Genomic DNA, 25,700 nt, shown 5'->3' on the forward strand with positions numbered 1-25,700 from the left:
AATACAAGAAAAGAGAAAGTAAATGTGCTGGAAAAATATTTTATTGTTCGAGAAGAGAGATACGACAAATACAAGAGATACCTCCAGACAGACAGAAAGACAGGACGGCGCATCCCACAGGAACCCCCTCGCGGCCACGAGGAATTTATCGCATAATTCACAACTTTCTATACATTTTCTATACACATGGTGCTATGCGTAGTCTCCTGCGCAGCCGGAATCGACCAATCACAATTTGGTTTCCATACCCTGAAACCGTTCGCGCCATATCTAGTGAACCAATCAAAACATGCGTAAAATCTAGAAAATCGTTCGTGGGATACTGACCCATAAGGATGTGCAGCAGGAGACTTTGCGCTGCTGCTAACACCGAAACTAATATTCAATTGTAGAGTGTTTATGTAGACATTTATTATTCATTGAACCCGATTCATTAAAAAAATCGGAAAATAGACAGATCCGAGTAGAAATACGAAGTAAAACATGTTGGAAATAAATAGTACCATATTATTTGAGTACATAGAGTTGCCATAAGGTTGCTATCAATGTATTTTTTTCTCGCGACATCACCAACCAATAAGGTATCGGCTTAGATTCTGCATAATGACGTAAGATTATTAAATGAGAAGACAGGTGTATAGAGTTTATCCCAAGAGAAACACGAGTATGTTTAACAGCTAAAACTACTTCAGATGTGGCCCTTGGGCGAACATAAACTGATATCAGTGGCGGGGAACTGAATAATGCGGCTACCAAAATATTAAATTAGCCAAATATCACTCTAGACAGCTGATATATAACGACTATAGAATGTTTTAATTTTCTTGCATTTTTAAAAACAACATTAATTTATTCCTGGGCAAAGGTTCTATCGTCAAGCTTCACTTAGGAACAAATGGCATATATGTCCGTAATATGCGGCCTTTTGGTCATAGTTGAGCGAGTTGGGCCTGCATGGGGCGCCAAGGGACTGGAGAAGCACTGGGATAGAAAAACTACTAGAGGCCACGAACTCGACAGCATTAATCTGCTAATCTACATTGGACTTCTGCTGTTAACAATCATAACTCAATGGATTTTCAAGCGCTATCGTTTTTGGTACGTTCACTACACTGGACTGGCTCTTGCGTATGGTAAGTATTCTAAATTTTCTATATTTTTTCATATCATTTTTTTATTTTATTTACACTAGCTTTTGAGACTCTTTTAAATTGTATTATTTTAATATTCTTAATATGGCATCTTCGGACACGTGGGGTAATTGCCCAGACAACAGATTGTTAAATTGAAATCGCTTGAGATCTCCAGCCTTGCTAAATGTGTGTATGTGTTAGCCTGCGTAGCGGCTTTGTAGCTCTCAAGGGAAGGGAAGGGGGGGGAATGTTATTCCAACCCCTCCCCCCACCACCACCACTTCCCAATCAATAGTTTCGACACACCACAAGTTAAACTTGCTCGGTACTTACGAAAAATATCATGTAGAAGTTTTCATCACGAAAACTTTACCTATACTAGTGAGGGTTTTTTGTCGTACAACCTTATATTTTTGATAAAGCATTCGTGTTGCGCGGGGTCTGGCACTAGTGGCTGATTTTCCATCATGGCGGCCGGGGGAAGGTTGTGTCAAGTTGCGGCATCTCTTGCTATGATGATGCTTTCATTGCATAGCGCTCTCGCGAGTGACGACCTAGGAAGAAAACTAGAGAAAAAAGCCTCAAGAAAGGAAAGCACGTACAGCAAGCTTGACACAGCGTTCTTGTTGCTTATGATGGCTCTGCTTATCGTCACTGTGTTGACCATTTGGTTGTTCAAAGTAAAGAGGTTCCGGTTTCTTCACGAGACTGGCGTATGCATGATTTACGGTAGGCTTGTAGTATCTGCGAGTTTATATGAATAAGCTGTGACTACTTGTTTACCCGGAACTGGTCTTTGAGATGTTTGTAAAGCCGCTCCCGTCTTTGACCAAAAACGACATTCAATCCCCTCTCTTCTTTGACGAATCGAGAGATTCCAGACCTCACACAAGTCAAGAACACAGTTTTTAAAATCTCTGAAACTACTGAATACCTCAGAATCTCCTGTACGAGGCCTTGGTTGTTTGTTTAAGATATTTCTAGTGGTCTAACTTGCGTGCTTCGTGCAATTTTGCGTCTTCAGTTGGACAGGTGTTGTTGTTTGTGCTGATGTTCCCGGAAATGCTCAAATGTCATGTCATATCTAACCACATGGCGTGATCTTAGTAGAATACGAAACTGTTATTAGACAAAAAGCGCTTATTTTAAAGCTGTCTTTCTTGAAATAACTTCAATATTATAGCAATTGCAATATTTTGACTATTTCATTATATGTTTATATAACAATAATCTTATATATAAAAAGTGGAATGAATTTATTTTCATGTCTTCATTAAAAAAACTAGATCTAGTATATAGCTGATATGTACAGTAGCTAACCACTCCAATTTTGTTACTGTCTAATCATTATTCACTTCCTTGATCTTTGTTGCCCAGTGGGGAATTTGCCCCCCCCCCCCCCCCCCCCCCCTTGAACCCCTCCCTTCCCACCCTTTTTTGAACCTTGAGAGAGATATGGTTATAGTGAATGTCATGTCTGAAATCTGGCTACTAAGTAAAAAAAGCGGAAGGTCAAGCAAATTGCATACACTAAAAGATAACATAAAGCTCTAGAAGATAAAGGTTTACAGGAGAATTATCATGTTTATCAAATAACATGCTAAATCAATTTTCTTGTACTTTAGGAATGATAACTGGCTTAGTGATTAAATATGCTGGTGGCATAAAGAAATCCCATTATACAGTTAACTGTACCATGCCTGGCGCCAAGGATATTATCTGGATGCAAGTACAAAATGGAACCAGATACTCTTATAAACTCTCTGGCCCTGTGTTACCCACAGAAGGGGGAGGAGAGTTAGAGGAAAAGGTATATTCTGTAATCACTTGAATAAGCCCCTTCCCTAAATAAGCGCAGGGCAGTACTACCTGAAAATATTAACACAGACAAGTCCATGTTACTTACTAGTCTTCCCGTTTTTATTCTGACAGATTTGTATAATACATTACTGTGCTTCAAAATGTTTGGTGCAGATTATGCCTTCTGGGTTGCAATACCTCTACCTACAGTACCACCACATTTTATCATTATAAAGTTTTCCTTTGGTTCTGGGAGGATTTTGATATAAGCACCTCCCCTAAAGTGCCTTTCAAGGAACATGATGATTTTGGGAGAGATCTAGATTTTATTTGCAAGGGGATACATGTTTCAGATTAAACATTACCTCTTTGCTATGGCTTGTAGGGATGGTAAAAGTTCTGTGCAGCTCACTAAGTTCTGTCTACGTTTTTGTTTTGTAGGCTGTGTTTGATCCTGAGATCTTCTTCTTTGTTCTTCTTCCACCAATTATATTCTTTGCTGGTTATGATATGAAAAAGGTTAATATGTGTACTGGCTGTCATATTTACCTTGATGTCCAATTTATTTATGTTTGACAACTCACACGAAAACTGACCTTAGAGCCTTTTCGTTCCATGAGTTAGCCAGCATTGTGGGTGCTTACATTCCATTATCAAGGCAAAACAGGACCTTAGTGGGTGGGGTACTGGGGGCACATGCAAAAGCATTATGAAGCATAAGAAAAAAGTGACAACAGTAAAAGAGCTGAATCTTTTGATTTTCAATGTTGATGAAACTCGAGACATTATAAACTAAGCACTATAGGTTCAAAGTAGCCTCTCTATCCTCTTAGTATCAAGAATAGTTTTCAAACAAAGTACACAAGTGTTTCTGTTTGGTTTGGTTGTGATTATGGGTGCTAGTAGGGGATCGAATGGCAAAGTTGCAACAATGCTTCACATCTAAACAGTATCCACTACCACTCGCCTCTCAAGAAATAGTTTGATATTTACTCTGATAGATTGCATTCTACAATGCAGGAGCATGCATTCTGTTCCAGAGGCAAAAGCTTTCTGTGATGCAGTTGGGAGCATCTTGGCATGGGCATGAGTTTGACCAGATAACTGAACATACTTGTACTGTACATATGTACAACATTCATGCAATATATATTTTGTTTGCACTTCACAGTTGTTGAGCTGTTAAAAGGGGAAGAGCTATCTTTTGATATTCATGTTATCCCATGTTTATATTGTTTTATGTTTTGTTTTCCTAGAGATTCTTTTTTAGGAATATTGGGGCTATCCTAGCATATGCTTTTGCTGGCACTACAATTTCCTGCATGGTATTTGGGTAAGTTTACTCTTCATCACAATTGATGCCAGAATTTTAGTTACTATAAACTATAGTTAGTGCCTGCAAGGTATTTATCAGGAATCCAGGGACGGTATAGTAGAAGGAGGGAGTAAGGAATGTTTATAGTGTGAACTATTTTGACAGCTGATTTCTAGATAGATAGATATGTTTGTTTATTTAACTGCCTTTGGCAGTTCATTTACAATAAACTGAATAAGAGGCACCAGTCAGAACACATAGGATGGACAAGTTACGTATTACATTATTATTATTATTGTTTAGGGTGATAGTGTATGCATACACAAAGTTTGCAACAGTGTACAAGGACTTTGATTTCCTGGAATGTCTACTGTTTGGTGCGCTTATATCAGCCACAGATCCAGGTATGACACATTTTTTAACTTAAGACAGGATTATCGGTTCCAACAATGCATGTTAGGGCCACTGTGCCCTAATTTATCCCGATGTGCTGATTAGTTTTCATTGCATGGAATATCAGTTTCACAATGGTCACAGCAATGTGTACTGTGCCCAATACCTTCAGTCAGAATGGCTGAATTGTTTTCCTTTGATCCCTGGACAATTCGAATTGGAAAGCTGTGATAACTAATTGGAACAATATCAGTCAAGCAATAGATATTATAATATATCAAGATATTCAAATGTTCAATCAAGCATTATAAACCATATTCACGTTTAGAATCCTAACATATGTATTAGAATGTCCCATCTTGATATTGAGAAACAGAAGATTCTAGTAATGCCTGGTGCATACTAGTGACATAACGGCATAACAACAATGGCGCAAGCACTCTTTCAAGCCCGACATAAGGACATGGACATAATGACATGAAAGAAAAAACATGTTTTTTTCACTTATATGTCAAAATGTCGAACCATTCACACTTGAACATATGAACATAAGGGTGCACGCGCCTATGTCATTATGTCGTTATGTCACTAGTGTGTACCAGGCATATGCTCACATCCTTTAACAAGTCAAATTCACGGCTGAGAAACAGATACTATCCATGTCTCAACCGGGAATCTAACCCATTTCATCAGAGGTGAGAAGTCACATATTTATGCTGAGGCATTAACACACTGGGCCACCTGAATCCTACGGTACTGTATAAGGTGTTTCCATGGGCCCCACCCTGTAACTACTGTATTTCCTTTGTGTTTTCAGTGACCATTCTGGCTATCTTTCATGACCTCCATGTGGACGTGGATCTTTATGCATTGGTGTTTGGTGAAAGCGTGATGAATGACGCTGTTGCTATTGTATTGTTTAGGTAAGCTTTAGGATAATTAATGGTAGCCATTGCTTTTTCTTCAGACCACAATTATACATGATGCTCAAGATAAAGAACATCTCCAGTTTGAGGGGAGCCTAAGTTATCAGAGCTTGAGTATCTAGGGTTCCCCTGTATGTATAATGCACATTTACATCACATGTCATAACCTGGATAGTCTGCATATAGAAAAACTCCAAGTCAACATACTGAAACAAAGTACAGTCCCACATTTAAGAACACACATTTACATAACATGTCTTAACCTGGATTGTTGGCATGGAAAAAAGTCAACTAAATACAGTCGCACAAGTAGGAGTTTACTGTTTACACAACACAAAATGAAGATGAGGCGAAGAAGCATTTGTTTGTGATAGTAGATTTTGTCAGCAATGTACTGTATATAGTATTACCATGTTATGTCATTGATAGTATTTGACACTTTTTTTAGAAGCTTTTTAGACTAAGTGTGAACATAGTTAATAGGCCTCTATTAACTATGTTATGAAAAATGCCGAATTGCTTAATCCATTTAAATGGTTGTCTGCCAGTTGTCTACACTATTGAGCCAGTGAAATAATGCACAAATTCAAGTTAAAAATGTGCATAAAGCAACATTTCAGCCAGCTTTGAGCTCTTTTGCATCCAACAAAATTTGCTGGCAGTTGCGAGTCAGGGACATCCATGCATTTAGAAACAAGATACAGTAGATCTACTGAATTGTGTCTGTTGATACATTTAGTTGTTCTGTAAGACACTAGTCGAGCTTGTTTCCCTGTTCCCAGGTCTATAGAGTCTTATCTCCTTGATAATGCATCCGGTGTGTTCCAAGTTGACAAGTTCTTCTCTTCTGTCGGGGTCTTCATTGGAGTGTTCTCTGGTTCATTCTTCCTAGGATTTCTAATGGGGCTTGTCACTGCTCTTGTATCCTTTGTTATAAAGTACAATTGTTTATGATATTAGAGGGCTATACATACCCTAGGCCTATAAGTTGTCTTTTTTGGCAGGTCCATGGAACAAAATAATATAAAAAAGGTGGTCTCAAACAATTAACTGTGACATCCTTCATATACATTACTTACATACAGTAGAACACCCACTGATTATTCCTTTACTAAAACATAGATAACAAAACTTACCAAAATATCAGACTTCCCACTTCTAGAAACTGCACTGTTCTTTTTGCTTTCTTGGTCAACCTTCTTAATGGCAGAAGCAGCAGGATTAACAGGTTTGTTCAAACAGAGCTTGAAGCACTAGGGTGGGGCTAGGGGGTCCTTTGACCCCCTTCCCCTTTTTGAGAGTTTTGTTGTTAGAAATATTTGTTTGAGTCATTAGTAGCAACTGCTCTGTCTGGGGTCAAAACCCCCTCACATTGAAAGTCACTTTGTTTGAAGAAAATAAATGTCTGAGGGACGGGAGGTACTGTTCATGTGCCATCGCCTGCTTGACTTTGCTGACGTGACAAATTCAACTCAGCTTGAATTATCGATAGATCTACGGTATGTGACCTACCAAAAAACCACTGGATCAGTTATAAGCTGTCAATCTGGCCATCATTCACCCCACATTTTTAAATCCATGATCCGCCCCTGTGACTACATATCAAGGGTGTGGCCAGGGTATTTGATACCCCTCTCACTGTCTCCTTTTATAAATATTTTTTATGTCATTAGTTATAATCTGATCTAATTCTCTGTTTCAACTATACCCAAATTATATCCAAGCAAATGATTTTCTGTTACAATACAAATATTTTTTTTTTTTGCTTTTCTCACAGGAATTGTGGCAGTTCTATTTTGTGGCATTTCACAAGCTCATTATACTTACAACAATTTATCTGATGAGTCTAAACACAATACAAAACAGGTAAGTAACATTGACATTATGAGGAATTCATATCAAGATGTGATTTACATACAAATATCTGCTTTTTCCATTTGTTAAATAGACAATAACCACATTCCAGTTACATTTTTTGTCCCAACAGATTTTTGCCCTTCTAAATTTTCTGGCAGAAAACTTCATATTTTCATACATGGGTCTTTCTGTGTTTACATTTGAATATCACCAATGGAAGCCTGGATTTATAGCCTGGTGTTTTGTATCCTTTCTATTTTAGTATCAATGAGCATTATTTTAGTACATACCGGTAGTAATGTTTAGGTTAGTTCTCACTGGGACGTAAGTGTAAGTGGAACGCATGTAGTTTTCCGATTCTCACTAGCACAAAGCGCAAGAGAACGCAACTGCTTGATTTTCTTGCGCTTGCGCTTGTGTTTGACCGATTCTCTCTTGTATTGTGCTTCCGTTTGCGCTTACACTTGCACTTGCGTACTAGTGAGAACCAAGCTTTAATGTTTTTATGTTTTTTTAAGTTCTACTGTAAAATGAGTATGATAATTGTTATGATATGGGGATGAGGGGACCGTGATTATGAAGGTAATTATGGGTTTTTGGCTTGGTCAGACAAACCTTTTATCTTTCATTTAAAAAGGACAACTTAAAATTAAAAAACTTAAAAAATAATATAAAATAATCTGATTTTATCTCATGTAGAATGCTACTACCTTGAATTCTTTAAGATCTTTTCTAAATTTTTTAAAAATCCTGAATTGTTTATATCTGCATATCCTACTATAGAATCTGATTTACAGTATACCCTTAACATTGCATAGATAGGGATAGCCATCGGCAGGTTTCTCAACATTTACCCACTATCATTTCTACTTAATCTGGGGAGAAATAGAAAAATCCCTTACAATCTTCAACACATGATGTTCTTCTCAGGTATGTAAAGCAAAACCATGTTGATTGTAGGGGTATTTGCTACCCTAAGACAATGGCCAAGGGGTACTTGCTTCCCTTAGATGATGGTCAAGAAAGACAAGGGGTACTTGCTACACTAAGACGATGGTAAAGGGGTACTTGCTACCCTAAGAGGATGGCCAAGGGGTACTTGCTACCCTTAGACCATGGCCAAGGGGTACTTGCTACCCTTAGACCATGGCCAAGGAGTACTTGCTAGCCTTAGACCATGGCCAAGGGGTACTTGCTACCCTTAAACCATGGCCAAGGGGTACTTGCTACCCATAGACCATGGCCAAGGGGTATTTACTACCCTTAGGTGATGGCCAAGGGGTATTTGCTACACTTAGAGGATGACCAAGGTGTACTTGCTACCCTTAGATGATGGTCAAGGGATATTTGCTACACTTAGACTATGGCCAAGGGGTATTTGCTACCCTTAGACGATGGCCAAGGGGTACTTGCTACCCTTAGATGATGGCCAAGGGGTATTTGCTACCCTTAGACGATGGCAAGGGGATTTGCTTTCCTTAGATGATGGTCAAGGGGTATTTGCTACCCTTAGTCTATCGACAAGGGGTACATGCTACTCTTAGACTATAAACAAGGGGTACTTACTACCCTTAGATGATGGTCAAGGGGTATTTGCTACCCTTAGTCTATCGACAAGGGGTACATGCTACTCTTATACTATAAACAAGGGGTACTTACTACCCTTAGATGATGGTCAAGGGGTATTTGCTACCCTTAGTCTATCGACAAGGGGTACATGCTACTCTTAGACTATAAACAAGGGGTACTTACTACCCTTAGATGATGGTCAAGGGGTATTTGCTACCCTTAGTCTATCGACAAGGGGTACATGCTACTCTTATACTATAAACAAGGGGTACTTACTACCCTTAGATGATGGCCAAAGGGGAATTTGCTACCCTTAGTCTATCGACAAGGGGTACATGCTACTCTTAGACTATAAACAAGGGGTACTTACTACCCTTAGACGATGACCAAGGGGTATTTGCTACCCTTAGTCTATCGACAAGGGGTACATGCTACTCTTAAACTATAAACAAGGGGTACTTACTACCCTTAGATGATGGTCAAGGGGTATTTGCTACCCTTAGTCTATCGACAAGGGGTACATGCTACTCTTAGACTATAAACAAGGGGTACTTACTACCCTTAGACGATGACCAAGGGGCACTCACACGATGACGTCATAACATGTCATGAACAAAAAAGTATTATCAGCAAGACGAGCCTAGTTGCAACTGTTTTTTTTTCATGCTACACTGTGACGTCTTATATCTCATCTCCAATGTTCTGTGGTTTCAGGTCTTCGAGGTGCTGTTGCCTTCGCTCTAGCCATGCGTAACACCGAGTCTGTCCCCAGACAGATGATGCTTACTACTGTACTCATGATTGTTCTAATCACTGTCGTAATCAATGGGGGCTCTACCCTATCTGTACTCTCTTACCTCAAGATCAGGTAGAGCTTCATTATGCGAATTTGGATCCGACTTTTGTGGCAAATGTTTTTATAAATCAATGCTAATGAAACATGTAAAGCTTTAGTAGCCGAATAAGTCTAATTGAGTTCCTAAGAAAGTCAATGATTATGATAATGATTGTAAAGCTTTTCATGATAACGCAAAGAATGATGTTGACAATGTCAATAGAAATAATGATGATGATAAATAAGAGTCCCAAAATGTGTAAATGTGCATTCCTTGTCCACTTAAAAGCTGTCACCTCTTCCCTTGAACTCGCATTAATTTAACACCGACGAGCCCCCATACCATCCCTCCCCCTCTCCCTTAGCTCATCTTGCCTATTTTCTGTTTCAGAGTGGGCGTCAATCCCGAGGAGGAGGAGCAGCCCAAGTTTTTACCGGTCTGCACTGTACGTTGTTTTGGGGAGTGCTTGCAACGGACTGTTTAAATGTTTAACTGTCAAACAGTCAGGCTCTATCAACCCTCGACTGATCAGTCGGAGGCTCTATAAACTCTCAAATGTCAATCATTCGGTCTCTCTAATCACCCAGCTGTCAATCAGTTGGTCTCTCTAAACACTCGGCTGTCAATCAATTGGACTCTCTAAATCCTCGGCTTTAAATCAGTCTCCCTAAACCTTCAGCTGTCAATCAGTCGGTCTCTCTAAACTTTCAGCTGTCAATCAGTCGGTCTCTCTAAACACTCTGCTATCAATCAGTTGGTCTCTCTAAACCCTCAGCTGTCAATCAGTTGGTCTCTCTAAACCCTCGGCTGCCAATCAGTTGGTCTCTCTAAACCCTCGGCTGTCAATCAGTCAGTCTCTATAAACCCTTGGCTGTCAATCAGTCAGTCTCTCTTAACACTCAGCTGTCAATCAGTTGGTCTTTCTTAACACTCGGCTGTCAATCAGTTGGTCTCTCTAAACCCTCGGCTGTCAATCAGTCAGTCTCCCTAAACCTTCAGCTGTCAATCAGTCAGTCTCTATAAACCCTTGGCTGTCAATCAGTCAGTCTCTCTTAACACTCAGCTGTCAATCAGTTGGTCTTTCTTAACACTCGGCTGTCAATCGGTCGGTCTCTCTTAACGGCTGTCGATCAGTAGGACTCTCTAAACCCTAAGCTGTCAATCAGTTGGTCTCTCTAGGCCCTCGGCTGTCAATCAGTCGGTCTCTGTTCACACTCGGCTGTCAATCGTTCGGTCTCGCTAAACATCCAAATGTCAATCAGTCTGTCTCTCTAAACCCTCGGCTGTCAATCAGTCGGTCTCTCTAAACCCTCGGCTGTCAATCAGTCGGTCTCTCTAAACCCTCGGCTGTCAATCAGTCTGTCTCTCTAAACCCTCGGCTGTCAATCAGTCGGTCTTTCTGAACACTCGGCTGTCAATCAAATGTATTTACCAAAGTTAACAAAATGGTTGCTTTGATATACGTCGTGGTCATTGATAAATGACTGATTAACCAACTTACAATTGAAAAAAAAGATCAAAAAATTAAAAATGAGGTGAAGCGTTTACATGATTTTTTAGTTACACCATATTTGAGTGTTGTTAAAAAAATATAAGCGTAGAAACATAAAAAAGGATAATAATAGCAGTGAAATATTCAAGCTTAAAGTTCCCTTGTCAGCAACACCTTTGTTATTGTTTTTATTTAACTTTGGAAGGCATATAATGCGTCAAAATCTTGAAATAACCATCTAAATATATTTATATCTCTCAATTGCCATCTATTCCTTACCATTACCATAAAATGTGCAATACACCAGAAATGCGCTTGTAATTTCATAAATTGCAGATAATACACATAGATCTAAGTTAGAATAAGCAAAATAAATCCATTTAAAGTTAAAGCACGTTAAATCCGCGGCAAGCACTCCCATATCCACCTGTCGCGATCATCAAACCTCTAATTCTGAACTCTAATGCTAATCGCCGTACTAGAAGCTTTTATTTCATTGTCCGTTAATGAAGCTAATGCGAACTGACTCTAGTGAATATATCAGTCAGATTTATCCAAATAACCTTGCGTTTTGATTTTAATGTTTTCAATAGTACTTAAATATCGTTTCTCGGAAGAATGATCATTTTAATCGTTCCACGTTGACTTATTCTGATCTTAAATGATCTAACGAGTTATTTCATTAATCAGTACAGTGCTTCGCTAACGTATTTCCTATCATACGCACTATTTCTTTAAGTGTATCTATGCAAAACGCACACGACGCGGGGTATAAGATACGGCCCTTTTCAGATTTGCTCAGTGACATACATATCAGGATACAAAACCCTTATTTCAAAGTTTACTAAAAAATTGACCCTTAAATGGACAGACATCTCAACGTCGGGTGTGCGTTTTCCAAAGCTGTACCAACTTCAACCGATCAGCTAATCACAAAAGTTTGACGACGTGTCTGTTACGTCATGTTTGTAGGAGGAAGGTGGTGATTTGCGAGCACAGACTGCACAGTTTGAGAGAGCCTGGATCTTCCGGTTGTGGTACAACTTCGATATCAAGTATCCTTTTTCAGTGTTCAAGGTGTAGGAAGGCTTTCGGTACAGGTGCAGGAGGGCGTGAGTATAGTTTTAGGACGGTGTCGATATAGTGACTGAGGGTGGATTGGTGTACGTGTAGGAGGGTGTAGGTATAGGTGTAGGAGGGTGTCGGTATAGGTGTAGGAGGGTGTAGGTATAGGTGTAGGAGGGTGTAGGTATAGGTGTAGGAGGGTGTGACTATAGGTGTAGGAGGGTGTAGGTATAGGTGTAGGAGGGTGTAGGTATAGGTGTAGGAGGGTGTAGGTATCGGTGTAGGAGGGTGTGTGTATAGGTGTAGGAGGGTGTGCCTATAGGTGTAGGAGGGTGTAGGTATAGGTGTAGGAGGGTGAAGGTATATGTGTAGGAGGGTGTAGGTATAGGTGTAGGAGGGTGTGCCTATAGGTGTAGGAGGGTGTAGGTATAGGTGTAGGAGGGTGTAGGTATAGGTGTAGGAGGGTGTGGCTATAGGTGTAGGAGGGTGTAGGTATAGGTGTAGGAGGGTGTAGGTATAGGTGTAGGAGGGTGTGGCTATAGATGTAGGAGGGTGTAGCTATAGGTGTAGGAGGGTGTGCCTATAGGTGTAGGAGGGTGTAGGTATAGGTGTAGGAGGGTGTAGATATAGGTGTAGGAGGGTGTAGCTATAGGTGTAGGAGGGTGTAGGTATAGGTGTAGGAGGGTGTAGGTATAGGTGTAGGAGGGTGTGCCTATAGGTGTAGGCGGGTGTAGGTATAGGTGTAGGAGGGTGTAGGTATAGGTGTAGGAGGGTGTAGGTATAGGTGTAGGAGGGTGTAGGTATAGGTGTAGGAGGGTGTAGGTATAGGTGTAGGAGGGTGTGCCTATAGGTGTAGGAGGGTGTGCCTATAGGTGTAGGAGGGTGTGCCTATAGGTGTAGGAGGGTGTGCCTATAGGTGTAGGAGGGTGTGCCTATAGGTGTAGGAGGGTGTGCCTATAGGTGTAGGAGGGTGTAGGTATAGGTGTAGGAGGGTGTAGGTATAGGTGTAGGAGGGTGTAGGTATAGGTGTAGGAGGGTGTAGGTATAGGTGTAGGAGGGTGTGACTATAGGTGTAGGAGGGTGTGACTATAGGTGTAGGAGGGTGTAGGTATAGGTGTAGGAGGGTGTAGGTATAGGTGTAGGAGGGTGTAGGTATCGGTGTAGGAGGGTGTGTGTATAGGTGTAGGAGGGTGTGCCTATAGGTGTAGGAGGGTGTAGGTATAGGTGTAGGAGGGTGAAGGTATATGTGTAGGAGGGTGTAGGTATAGGTGTAGGAGGGTGTGCCTATAGGTGTAGGAGGGTGTAGGTATAGGTGTAGGAGGGTGTAGGTATAGGTGTAGGAGGGTGTGGCTATAGGTGTAGGAGGGTGTAGGTATAGGTGTAGGAGGGTGTAGGTATAGGTGTAGGAGGGTGTGGCTATAGATGTAGGAGGGTGTAGCTATAGGTGTAGGAGGGTGTGCCTATAGGTGTAGGAGGGTGTAGGTATAGGTGTAGGAGGGTGTAGATATAGGTGTAGGAGGGTGTAGCTATAGGTGTAGGAGGGTGTAGGTATAGGTGTAGGAGGGTGTGCCTATAGGTGTAGGCGGGTGTAGGTATAGGTGTAGGAGGGTGTAGGTATAGGTGTAGGAGGGTGTAGGTATAGGTGTAGGAGGGTGTAGGTATAGGTGTAGGAGGGTGTAGGTATAGGTGTAGGAGGGTGTAGGTATAGGTGTAGGAGGGTGTGCCTATAGGTGTAGGAGGGTGTGCCTATAGGTGTAGGAGGGTGTGCCTATAGGTGTAGGAGGGTGTAGGTATAGGTGTAGGAGGGTGTAGGTATAGGTGTAGGAGGGTGTAGGTATAGGTGTAGGAGGGTGTAGGTATAGGTGTAGGAGGGTGTAGGTATAGGTGTAGGAGGGTGTGCCTATAGGTGTAGGAGGGTGTAGGTATAGGTGTAGGAGGGTGTAGGTATAGGTGTAGGAGGGTGTAGGTATAGGTGTAGGAGGGTGTGCCTATAGGTGTAGGAGGGTGTGCCTATAGGTGTAGGAGGGTGTGCCTATAGGTGTAGGAGGGTGTAGGTATAGGTGTAGGAGGGTGTAGGTATAGGTGTAGGAGGGTTTAGGTATAGGTGTAGGAGGGTGTAGGTATAGGTGTAAGAGGGTGTAGGTATAGGTGTAAGAGGGTGTAGGTATAGGTGTAGGAGGGTGTAGGTATAGGTGTAGGAGGGTGTAGGTATAGGTGTAGGAGGGTGTAGGTATAGGTGTAGGAGGGTGTAGGTATAGGTGTAGGAGGGTGTAGGTATAGGTGTAGGAGGGTGTAGGTATAGGTGTAGGAGGGTGTAAGTATAGGTGTAGGAGGGTGTAGGTATAGGTGTAGGAGGGTGTGGCTATAGGTGTAGGAGGGTGTGGCTATAGGTGTAGGAGGGTGTGCCTATAGGTGTAGGAGGGTGTAGGTATAGGTGTAGGAGGGTGTAGGTATAGGTGTAGGAGGGTGTAGGTATAGGTGTAGGAGGGTGTAGGTATAGGTGCAGGAGACTGTTTGTATAGGTGCACGACGGTGTGGCTATAGGTGTGGGAGGGTGTAGGTATAGGTGTAGGAGGGTGTAGGTATAGGTGTAGGAGGCAGTAGGTATAGGTGTAAAAGGGAGTGGGTATAGATGCAGTAGGTTGGGGTATAGGTGTTGGAGGGTTTCAATATGAGTGTAGGAGGGTGTGGGTATAGATGTAGGAGGGTGTAGGTAAAGGTGTAGAAGGGTGTGGATATAAGTGCAGGAGACTGTTTGTATAGGTGTAGGAGGGTGTGGGTATAGATGTTGGAGGGTGTAGGTAAAGGTGTAGGGGGTGTAGGTAAAATTGTAGAAGGGTGTGGATATAAGTGCAGAAGACTGTTGGTATAGGTGTAGGAGGGTGTGGGTATAGGTGTTGGAGGGTGTAGGTAAAGGTGTAGGAGGGTGTAGGTAAAGGTGTAGAAGGGTTCGGGTATAGTTGTAAGAGGGTGTGGATATAAGTGCAGGAGACTGTTGGTATAGGTGTAGGAGGTGTGGGTATAGATATTGGAGGGTGTAGGTAAAGGTTCAGGAGACTGTTGGTATAGGTGTAGAAGGATGTGGGTATAGGTGTAAAATGGGTGAGGGGGTGTGGGTGTAGTTACAGTCGTAGGTGGGTGTGGCTGGTTGAGTTGTTGAGGCCCCTTGACTCTTGTTCAGGTACATGAAGCCGCTGTTCACAGGTGTCGGGCCACCGCTAAAGGATGTGCTTCCAGGGTGCTGTCAACCTCTGGCCAGGATACTAGACAACAGGGACTTTGAGGCTAAGGTATTGTCCTGAGGGGAACTGGGCCTTCATCTCTTTTGGGAATCAGAATCCTGCATTGTGAGGGAGCAGCTTTCGTTTGTGACTTGATGGAAGCTATTGCTTTGGAATTTCTGTCTAGGAAGTAGGAGCTATTTCTGTCTAGGAAGTAGGTACAGGGAATTAGAACCTCGGGTAGCTAATTTGGGGAATAAATTAGTTCTTCGTGTCTAACGTTAAAATTATTATCTAAAGTATTATAAATCATTTTTAAAATGTCACGCAAGACAAATGACCAACCGTGATTTGACAACTCACATACTTCACTCACTTCAGCCTGCGTCCGAAATGCCGAGTGATGAAGACCTGGTGGTGGTGGAGGGGGAGCTGGAATTTCGCCGAAATCAGGAGATTATGATTCGGCCGAGCAGTGACAGTTTTCACGCCCCTAATGACACTATGGACATGGACGAGGGGGACCTGGGACTAGGCGCTATCAACCCAGCCAGGATATGAGCGTGTAGTCCTGGGGGCTAGTGTAATTATGTAAAGTAGACAACAATCAGTTAGCTCATTAAATCAATTTAAGGTTGGAGCATGCAGCGATTCAGGACTTTGGGGCGTCACAAAATGGTCGTACCGGCGTGACAGATTGTAAGAGTAAATGGTTCCTAATTTTCTTTTGTCCTCCATTGTTAACGATCAAAAAAATTCAAATAAATCGTTGGCAACAGTTTATATAGTTTTAATTTAGAGCCTTGACATTAGTTTTTTATTGTAACTTCAATCCATGTGAAATAATTATGTACAGTACCTTGATTCAAACGAAATGAATACCCCCAAGTAGTATAGTGCGTACTGTTTAAGTAGCTTTTTTACGATAGCTGGTTACGTCACGTCGGTTACAGTAGTGTATATTCTGTGTTTACTTGTTCAATATGTGTTTACTAAATCTCTTAATTTAGCTCGAACTTGTCACAGAATTTATATTCATATATATGACCTATATATATTAGCCATTTAATAAAACTTTTATCATTCCTATTTTACTTGAGGTTATAACAATTGCCAGAATTACCTACGACAATTACCCACAAATATTACCCACCCGCTTGTCATAACTTCATTTGAGTCATGGTCTTTACCTAGGTTGGGGTCTTACATGAAGCCACGTCGTTGCTTAGTTTGGACACTATAGTTAAATACACTCTTCTAATGCAGATACACCTATTTCAATTAAGTTTGGCTATAAGGAAAGTGGAACACAGTTTGGCCTATAATAATGTTTTCTTGTATTTAAAATGCGTTCATTATTTACAAGGGCCTCGCAACAAACTTAATTTAACCTCAATTGTTTTTCCTAACCAGTGGTGTTTGGCATTCAGCGTTTTTCATTTCTTATGGTCAACCTTAATTGAAATAGGTGTATATTTATATTCGAATTCGTAGTTTTGTGACTACCCAGAATTCAGGATTTTGTCCCCGGCATAGGTCGACCTGGGACTTGAGTAAGTCAACCAATGAATAGGCCATTCCAGCTATAAGTTTGCGCGCATTACCATAGAAACCTACCTCAACTACCAGAATGCAGCGCGCACATTTTTAAGCTTTCACCAAACGAAGCGCGCGCTGCTTGCCGGTAGTTGAGGTAGGTTTCCATGGTGAGTGCGCGCGCATGCTTATAGCTGGAATGGCCTATTCATTGCAGTTTACTGTGAAGCACTAAAAACCATTTGATTGCACACAAACAAAATTGATTGGTCAAGGCGGTTTGATCGACAACTCGCTATTCTACGAGCTCATTTAACCATTTGACCATTTGTGTGGCCGCCGTCTTGCTTTCTTGCCACATAAATCACAAATTCGATCAAAGGACAACTCATAACTCGACCAAAATTGGTTCCTATTAATCAACAAATACGTACATATCAATTACAGAAATATAACATAAGCAGTAAAAATACGGAAAACTAAACGAAATCAAATAACTTACAAGGTAGTTGTGGCATTCGCTAACACAAATATGCAATGGCTCTCCCGGTCACGAGATCTAATCGATATTTGTTCGCGCGCTCGCGTAAGGCCTTGTTAAGACGTCGCTCTTTATCATTCAAAATATCTGAATTCTGTATCTTGAAGAGGCACTTTCATGCTTATATTCAGAAAATTGTTGAAGAAATCTGAAAAGGGTGAAATCTTACTGTTTGCTTCATCCAAGTGTGATAAAGAAAAAAAAACATTTTCCGTGAATTTTATTTGCAAAAAATCGGACTAGTAACTCTATGCAAGATTAAAGTTTGAGTGACTAAAAAAGTAATACTTACGATCCATTTCCACCCGCTTGATTTGAAACTGTCTTTACTGATAATATAAGTGGAAGAACCTCTACCTCAGGGTATTTTGGGTTAATTATAGCTTACGCCATATTAAAATTTACCCAGAAGACCCTGGGGACAAGGTTGTAAGTGGAAGATCAGAGTAAATCTGGATAGTTTATTGATCATTACGCACATTTGTTACCGATTTCGAGCTTTCCTGAATACCACTAAAATTATTCTTCAAACGAGCAATGGCCCCTTTGATTGCCATTCATTTTCATTAAAAATGTTATATATGAGAGGTTTTTAAATATGGCGACTAATACTGAGCAATATAACATGTTGTTTGGAACTAGATACTTATAACCTGTACATCAAGTGAAGAGAGACTTTCTTGTAATACGTTCAGACCACTATTGCACCGCCTCGACACTTCACCGCCCTTCCCCGCTCCCATGGAAGCCACAGATTCAGATGAATAATCGGACCCATGCGATGAGACACTATCCTCCTCATCGACTAAATGCACCTTTATATACGATTCACTCTCGACGACACTTTTACCAGTCTCTCCTGTGAACCATTCGTTCACGGCAGCACTTGGCCCGTTGTTCGGCACATCAGTTGAGAGTTCATCGAAAGTTGTGAAAGGCGGTCCTTTTAAAGAAAACAATGTCTTCGCGCTCGTCCGGAGGGCATCTGCAGATTGCTTGATACTTGATTTGTGCAATATGCAATCTTCTTTTTTAAAACTCCCAAGGTTCCATTCATGTTTGCCTTTTCAGTGCATTCCTCATATTCAGCTTCTGCTACGAAGCCCAGGTTGTGGACCTTTAAAGCCGTCCCTTCAGCTATCTTGTGTTTTCTGCTGTCCTCTTTCAGCTTCGGCCGAACGCTGCTATTGCCTCTCCCGTCACTCCTGTACGACAATGCATTGTGGTTATTCTTCTCAGTGCTGCGGGTCTCGCGCCCAGTCCCTTGAGTTGACGACGTGTCGTTCTTACCAAAGGGATCCTGTCGAAAGTGCTCAATGGCTCGCCGGAATCTTGCTGTTCTGCACGCGTAGATGAGTTGGGTTAAGAGCACTGTTGGCAAAAAGAGATAGGAACGCAAGAAATCCAAACCAGGAGTTCTCGCGCTTAACGTGGTTCTTGGACCAAATAGTATAGCACAATACGGGTAACTCGCGAAGTAGACGACTTGAGAAAGACCGATCGTTTTCACGGCGGCGATTTCGTTACGCTTGCGTGCACTCTCCAGATGATTTGCTTTTGAAAGGTCTTTAGTCAGGCATCTTTTCCTTTACAAATAATAATGGCTTTTATTTTAGATTTAGACAAATAACAGTCCGACGCACGCTACCGTGGCCACCTTAACAGATTTAATGTAAAACAATCAGGATGTTAGATACTCGCTATCTTATTTTAATAAACCCCATCCCAATCAATTTGGAAAACGGATGCTCTAGCTTTAAGGTTTGTTCCCTGGGGGAGGGGGGGGGTCCATATAGACAGACGATGGATGATCGTCGAGAATAGCAATTTGGGTGTGGTCAACAGCAATTCTTTACCCTAAGAGATACCGTTCGATACCGACATAAAAGCGCTCAATTGACTTGTCGTTTACTTGAAAATAGTCTGGGCGTTCTAGGGAAACCATTAGAGTGAGGCATCTCTAGGGGATAGCAGAATCAGAAGAATCTATGAACACCCCTTTAAGGAAGAACTTGGTACAGAATTTGTCGTCCTAGTTTAATGACGGGGTTGGTTTCAATTGGAACTTAGATTTTAGCGGAGCCAGCACGGCCGCAGGCCGCGTGCGGAGCTCCATAGGTATAGAAATATTGTATAGCTATGCGACTTGGTTTTGGTGGTCATCGCGCGGGTACCCTGTGTGTCACAATCCATCCAGTCAATCGTGCAACTACCAGGCCCCACTCGATCTTACGCTGTTGTGTGTTTTTTACCGCCTCGCTTTGTGCTGCAAAGTTCGTATGTTCACAGAAGAAAGGCAGCTTGAAAATAGTATTTAATGAGAAAATAAGCGGATTCAAATGGGCTGAAGTTTTTGAGAAAACATTTGTCTGAAGTACGAGCCGATGGAAATTCCCGCCTTTGCAGCAGCAGCAGCTAAAAAGAAGACTAAGAGGAGAGGCTCTACGCTACCATTCTATATTCATTCACGTCTATATCTATGTAAGGTGATCCTGAGAGGAAAAGGCCTTGGATTGATGTCTGTTTTCAGCTATAAAAATCATTCACTTGTGTTGACGGGTTCCTAGCAGAAAGATCACGGTTTACAACACAAAGCGAACACAACCACTAGGCGACAAACATAAAGCGACAAAAAAAACACTGCCAAGGTGAGTTTTTGACGATGATTTGCATTTTGAATATGACATTTTTTTTTCATTTATTGTTGTGCTTTTATAATGCTCGTTTGTTCGCTTTTTTCCCAAAACCAATCGCTCAGACTAAAACACCGTACCAGCTTTAGTATGACGTCAAGATGACATATCAATGTCATCTATCCTTGTTTTGATTGGCTAAAATACCATCTACTTGAATTCCGATTGGAATCAAAAAGCCCAAACTGTCGCGATCTCGTACCAGAACAATGAATACAATACACCAAAAACTGGAAATCGACTCTGCCAGCAGAGTCGACTCTGCCAGCAGAGTCGATTTCCAGTTTTTGGTGTATTGAATTCCGATTGGTTTATAATTTTGGCACTTCAATGGCTTTTATTCAACTGGCAATCGCCATGAAGATGTTAAATTCGTAAATACTTACTTTCAAGTTCTATAAATTTAGGCGTATATTCCTCACGGTAAGTAAGAATTTAACGACAGAAATACGTAGTAGTCTAGCTACTATATCAATGACACTTAGCTTGTTCGATTTATTTGCTGTATTGAAGATACATCAACTTTTTCAACATTATCATAAATACTTTACAGTTACAAGATAATTTTTTCATCGAAAATAAAAACCAAAAATGCAACCTATATTTTTTTTGCTCAAGCTTATATTGTCTGTATCTTGCATACTATATAATGTGTTTATTTATTTTTATTCAAATAGGTATGGAAAATTAGTAAGGTTATAAATGGGATGATAAAAATATTAATTTGAAAGAAAAACAAATACCCAAGTTAATTGTTTTCACTTTTATTTAGGTTAAACCAACCCAGGACTACCTGAGGGTCGTGCTTGATGCTAAGGGCTGGAAGACATAAGAATAGGCAAATGTAGCCGGGCTTTCTTACTTTGATACAGCAGTATAAGTGTAATAGGGTTTTTAGAGCAAGATACTTTGTGTCAATGATACTGTAAATCTGTAAAACATTTTTATCAACCTGAAGATAATGAGGAAAGGGGAAATGATAGGAGAGTGCTCAATCAAGTTGTTGCAATACTGTTAAAGTTTTTATCAAAAATATAGTCCCAGTTTCTTTTTTCTCTCTCTATTAACTATTTTTATATGCAATTGATAATTATTTGCTGTTTCCCCTCTACACCCTGAATGAATTAAAATAGGTTAGGTTTGAAATTAGACATTTTCATTTAGCACTAATCAGTAATATCAAGGATTTGTTTTTAATTTGCTTCCCAAGTCAATTTGTTTTCCTTCATTTGATTGCATTTAATTTTGTAGTAGCATTAGCATGTGTGGATCCAGCTGCAGGGTTTCTATAAAATAAAATAAACAGCAGGCCACCATGCTAAAGGGTGGGTTCACCAATATGTAATGCATGACTGAGGTATATTTGTGGATTTTAATTTCCTTGGTGATGGAGTATCACTAGTAAGTGGCACCTGAAGTGTATCTAACTATGTCATTTTATATTTGGAATGCTGTTTCATCCATTATTTGTTTCTTTGCAAGGGCAAAGCCGTTCAGAATTTACCTAGTGCTGGTGTAGTAGTGTACATGAATGGAACTTCTATAAAAGGTTTTTATTAGGGCAAGGTACTTACTTAATAAATTATATAAAGATAATAACAAACTTGTGCTTTTTCAATAATAAATCTATAAAGAAAAAAGTTTCATATCAAACCTAAAGGTAATAGGGAAAGGGGAAAATGTTAGGAAAGTGCTCAGTCAAGCTATTATTGCATTTTTTTCATGTATTTTTTTAAAGTAGATTCACATTTTTTCAAATAGAGTCACATTTCTCCCTTTCAACTCCCCATTGACTTTCTGTTTATTTGTCTATTTATTCCTCTCTACCCCAAAGATAACTCAATGAACATGGTTTGGTTTGAAATTAAAGAACTTTAAGTAATTTAGTATTTTCCTCCATTGCATTCATTTTTGAGTAGCTAGTATGGGTGGATCCAGGGTTTCTAAAAACAACTGGCCAAAGGGTGGGTGCACTAATATGTATTAATTTCAATACATTCTTCTGAATAATCAGTTGCAGTACATGGAAACTACAGAATGGCATCTAAATCTTTGAAATGCTGTTACATCCTCAATATATTCTTTACGAGGTCAAAGATTGTTATTATGCTGTTTTGATAAAAAATATGCATAGTGGAACAAATAAGAATTGACCATTAGACTCTTGAAAAACATTGTCATCAACTAAAGCACCTTGAACTTTGACAGCCTTTCTTACACCAGGATTAGTACTTTCATACTGCATATTTAATATTATTAAATTAGTGCTTGCCTGAACCATTTGGAGGGGCCAATACAATTCATAATTACATGGCAGTAAAAATTGCTTTTTTAATCTTATTAAAAACATTCTTTCAATGCTGGCTCCGCTTTTAGGCAGTGCCTAAATCCATATATTACGCTCGTACGAATAGGATGGCGTAACCCTTTCACGGCACAAGGGTTAGGTATGTTAAGCACTGGCCCAATCATGTTTATACGGATTTTTCCTTTTTTTTCTATATTCCTACTTTCTTTTTTTTTTTTTTGCGAGCTTGCGCAAAAACAAAAAAAGGAGACGCCTACGCGTAAGTTAGTAAACATGTTTTCCTCTTCTCGATTAAGCCACAATTAAATAAAGCAAAATATCGACGATATGACCCTTAAGAACCAGGTTGGCGATTACCAAACACACATTTCGAACCAGCTCATGAACGAGTGAAAGTAGTAAATATTCTTATACAAGGAAATGAAGCGCCCCTTCTGCTTTTTCACCCTGAGTGATCCAGGCTCACAAATAACAGATGTCAAGTAGACAAATTAAGAAGCGAAAATTAAGACAAGAGCTTGAAAAACATCTTTGGTGGCTTTATTTTTTCGTTGTTTTTGGCTTGTTTATTTATTCGCTGTATCGTATGTCATTTATATTATTCATTGTAATGCGCCTAGTTATAAGTGAATACTTATACATAGGGGAATTGAAAAGGATAGATTAAAAGGCACGGGTTACACGGGAAAATACAGTATTAAAGCCTTTTCCTTTGTTGTTGTTTCGCTTGCTCTTACTTGCCAACTTAAACTGAGGGAATCGGCTTCAAATGTCCTATAAATCTAGCCATTCTTACCTTAGACTCGGTGCCGATAACCAAACAAGTTTTTGCGGCGACCCCCCAATTCAACAACATCATCAGCGGGAATACGGCCATTGAAACATACCGACCCCGGCGATCAAAGTGGACCGGACTATACTCGTGAACTGGTCTGTCTTCCAAATCCACATCCCAAATTCCAGCCAGTCCAACAACAGCAATGAGCAAACTCAAAGTCCACACGAAGGTGATCCCTTTAACTGCTTTGCCTTTGCTCTTCCGTGCCCCATACTGGAGGCCCCAATGAATCGCACAAAGTTTATCCAGCATTTGGATCGTCAAGGAGAAGATATTAAGCATCGAGAAAAACAGGTGGATAGTGAAGACGGGGATGGCGAGGTCTCGGCCGACAAATCCTGTTTCAAGGCGAAGTATATATGTACATATAAGCCCTGGCGTATTGCATAGAACATGGAGTATATCAACCACAGCTGTATTCAGGAGGAGTATGTTTGGAACGGTTTGCAAGGACTTGAATCGACGAACTAGTAATACAATCACTCCGTTGCCTGATAGTGTGGAGTAGAATAACGATTGTTGTCAAAATGAGTTAAATCGCTATCACAAAACTCATACTAATCTCCTTGAATCCTGAAATTGTATGACATACTCACTTAGAAAGAGATTCACAAACAACCTTGCAAACTGAAAACTTTCATATTTGGATCCAGTGACGATTTGTTGAACAATAGCCTGTTAGGAAAATCAAGCAAAAATTGTCTCTGAGGACAATATAGCTTTGATTAACGGAATGCTGTAATGTTTGAAGGCTTTCGTTTTTCCTGTAGATCCGCTGGAATTGTCTCTCGTTGTTCAGTAGTATTTTTTTTCTTTATGGGTCATCAAGAAAACGTGCAATGTTAGGTTTGCTTATAAAAAGGCATGTGCTTAGTTCTCAGCTTTGCAAATTTGGTTATAGGCGGGTCCACTCATCATAAAAACGATCCAGCGGTGAATAAACTTTTGTGGATACGCAGGCGCATATACCCAGATTGGTTGAGGTGGATTGAAGCGCCTTATTAGGGGGCGTGTCCGATATATTGCTGTCAGCTCTTATTGCGGACACTCTACTAATTCGAACACGCTATTGGCGTGACCTTGTTATTAAGGACACAGAAGATAAATCCCTGAGAAACCGTCGCCCGACAGACGGAAGCTGAATACAGCGTCTAAAACATTCCGAATTACCACAAATAATGTTGGACGTGTATTTAGAAAAAGGAAAACAATAAAAGCGGATGGAAAATGAAAACAATATACAGTTTTAGTTGATCGAAAGGGACTTGAAATAGAGTCTTTATATCAAAGGATAAATCTACAGAAATGGAAACGGATGAAGAAATAATGGCAATTTCATTTGAATATATTTGCACATGACTATTATATACTTATATAATTCTGATAGAAAATATAAATACTAAGGTGACACTCATGGAGAGCTACGTGTTCCCGTTATTACGTTGTTAGGGCATATATCATCAACAACGACGTTCGAACGCAGAACGCACCTAGTGCTAAAGATAAGACCACTTTAGGATCAATTCTAGTATGATTTTAGGATTACCCTAAAATAGTTTGCCGTTATGCTTGCATATGCGAGGTATCTTTGATATATTTTTGGCTTAAATACTGGCTTTGGCACACAGAGGCATGATGGGTATGGGCGTAGGAGCTCATAGCAAAATCCTGGCATTCAGTTAGTTTGCACTTCGAAACATAAGACTGCGTATCCCCTCGTAAAAATCTGGCTAGGCTAGATGCCCAGAGAAAATCACTTTCACTGAAAATACCAGGCACGTACCCAGAATTGGCTAAGGTGGGTGGGGAGGGGGGGGGGGGTTCGCAGTCATATATAAAGATCCCTTTATAGCAAATGACCGGTTTTTGGCGGCAAAGAGTTGGTGCGCGCACCTGTGTTCGCGCCTGAATGCACCCAGCTATTTTTCCTTCAACTGACTCATTAATGCTGCATTGTCACCAGTTTACTTCCGGTCGATTACGTAACAATATCCCGATGATTTTTAACGGGGAACGCAAAAAATATTTCAAAATATTGAAAGCAGTGTGTTTATTGGAAGTTTCTTTAAGGATGTGATTGATAATTTAGAGCGGATGGCCTGTTTAATATCTCGGATTTTAATAGATTCTTTTGTCTTTTAACGGTTGAGGTTTTCGTCGGACCTCCGGAAGTAAAC

General features: G+C 40.5%; 1 protein-coding gene and 1 long non-coding RNA gene across 5 annotated transcripts; both read left to right on the forward strand.

Moving 5' to 3' along the window:
- The first annotated feature begins 635 nt into the window (after positions 1 to 635).
- Positions 636 to 16,696, forward strand: LOC5512392 (sodium/hydrogen exchanger 9-like). Of its 3 annotated transcripts, none has more exons than XM_048732698.1 (16): positions 636 to 1,133; positions 2,759 to 2,943; positions 3,375 to 3,452; positions 4,190 to 4,266; positions 4,552 to 4,652; positions 5,459 to 5,564; positions 6,350 to 6,488; positions 6,690 to 6,795; positions 7,345 to 7,433; positions 7,555 to 7,668; positions 8,243 to 8,354; positions 9,708 to 9,861; positions 10,220 to 10,274; positions 12,294 to 12,376; positions 15,568 to 15,676; positions 15,989 to 16,696. In XM_048732698.1, the coding sequence occupies exons 1-16, from the start codon at positions 896 to 898 to the stop codon at positions 16,166 to 16,168; spliced, it is 1,926 nt and encodes a 641-aa protein (XP_048588655.1). In that variant the 5' UTR covers positions 636 to 895; the 3' UTR covers positions 16,169 to 16,696. The 3 variants fall into 3 exon arrangements, with proteins under 3 accessions (XP_048588655.1, XP_032237686.2, XP_048588654.1); XM_032381795.2 differs by lacking the exon at positions 636 to 1,133 and adding an exon at positions 1,405 to 1,862; XM_048732697.1 differs by lacking the exon at positions 636 to 1,133 and adding an exon at positions 1,405 to 1,862 and having other exon boundaries at positions 10,220 to 10,265.
- A 3,125-nt stretch (positions 16,697 to 19,821) lies between these two features.
- On the forward strand, positions 19,822 to 21,436 carry LOC125572396. Of its 2 annotated transcripts, none has more exons than XR_007313810.1 (2): positions 19,822 to 20,332; positions 21,150 to 21,436. It is a non-coding gene; the product is annotated as an uncharacterized LOC125572396 (long non-coding RNA). The 2 variants fall into 2 exon arrangements; XR_007313811.1 differs by lacking the exon at positions 19,822 to 20,332 and adding an exon at positions 20,712 to 20,800.
- The last annotated feature ends 4,264 nt before the right edge of the window (positions 21,437 to 25,700 follow it).

This window comes from Nematostella vectensis, chromosome 9, assembly GCF_932526225.1.
Source record: "Nematostella vectensis chromosome 9, jaNemVect1.1, whole genome shotgun sequence".
Classification (NCBI taxonomy): Eukaryota; Metazoa; Cnidaria; class Anthozoa; order Actiniaria; family Edwardsiidae; genus Nematostella; species Nematostella vectensis.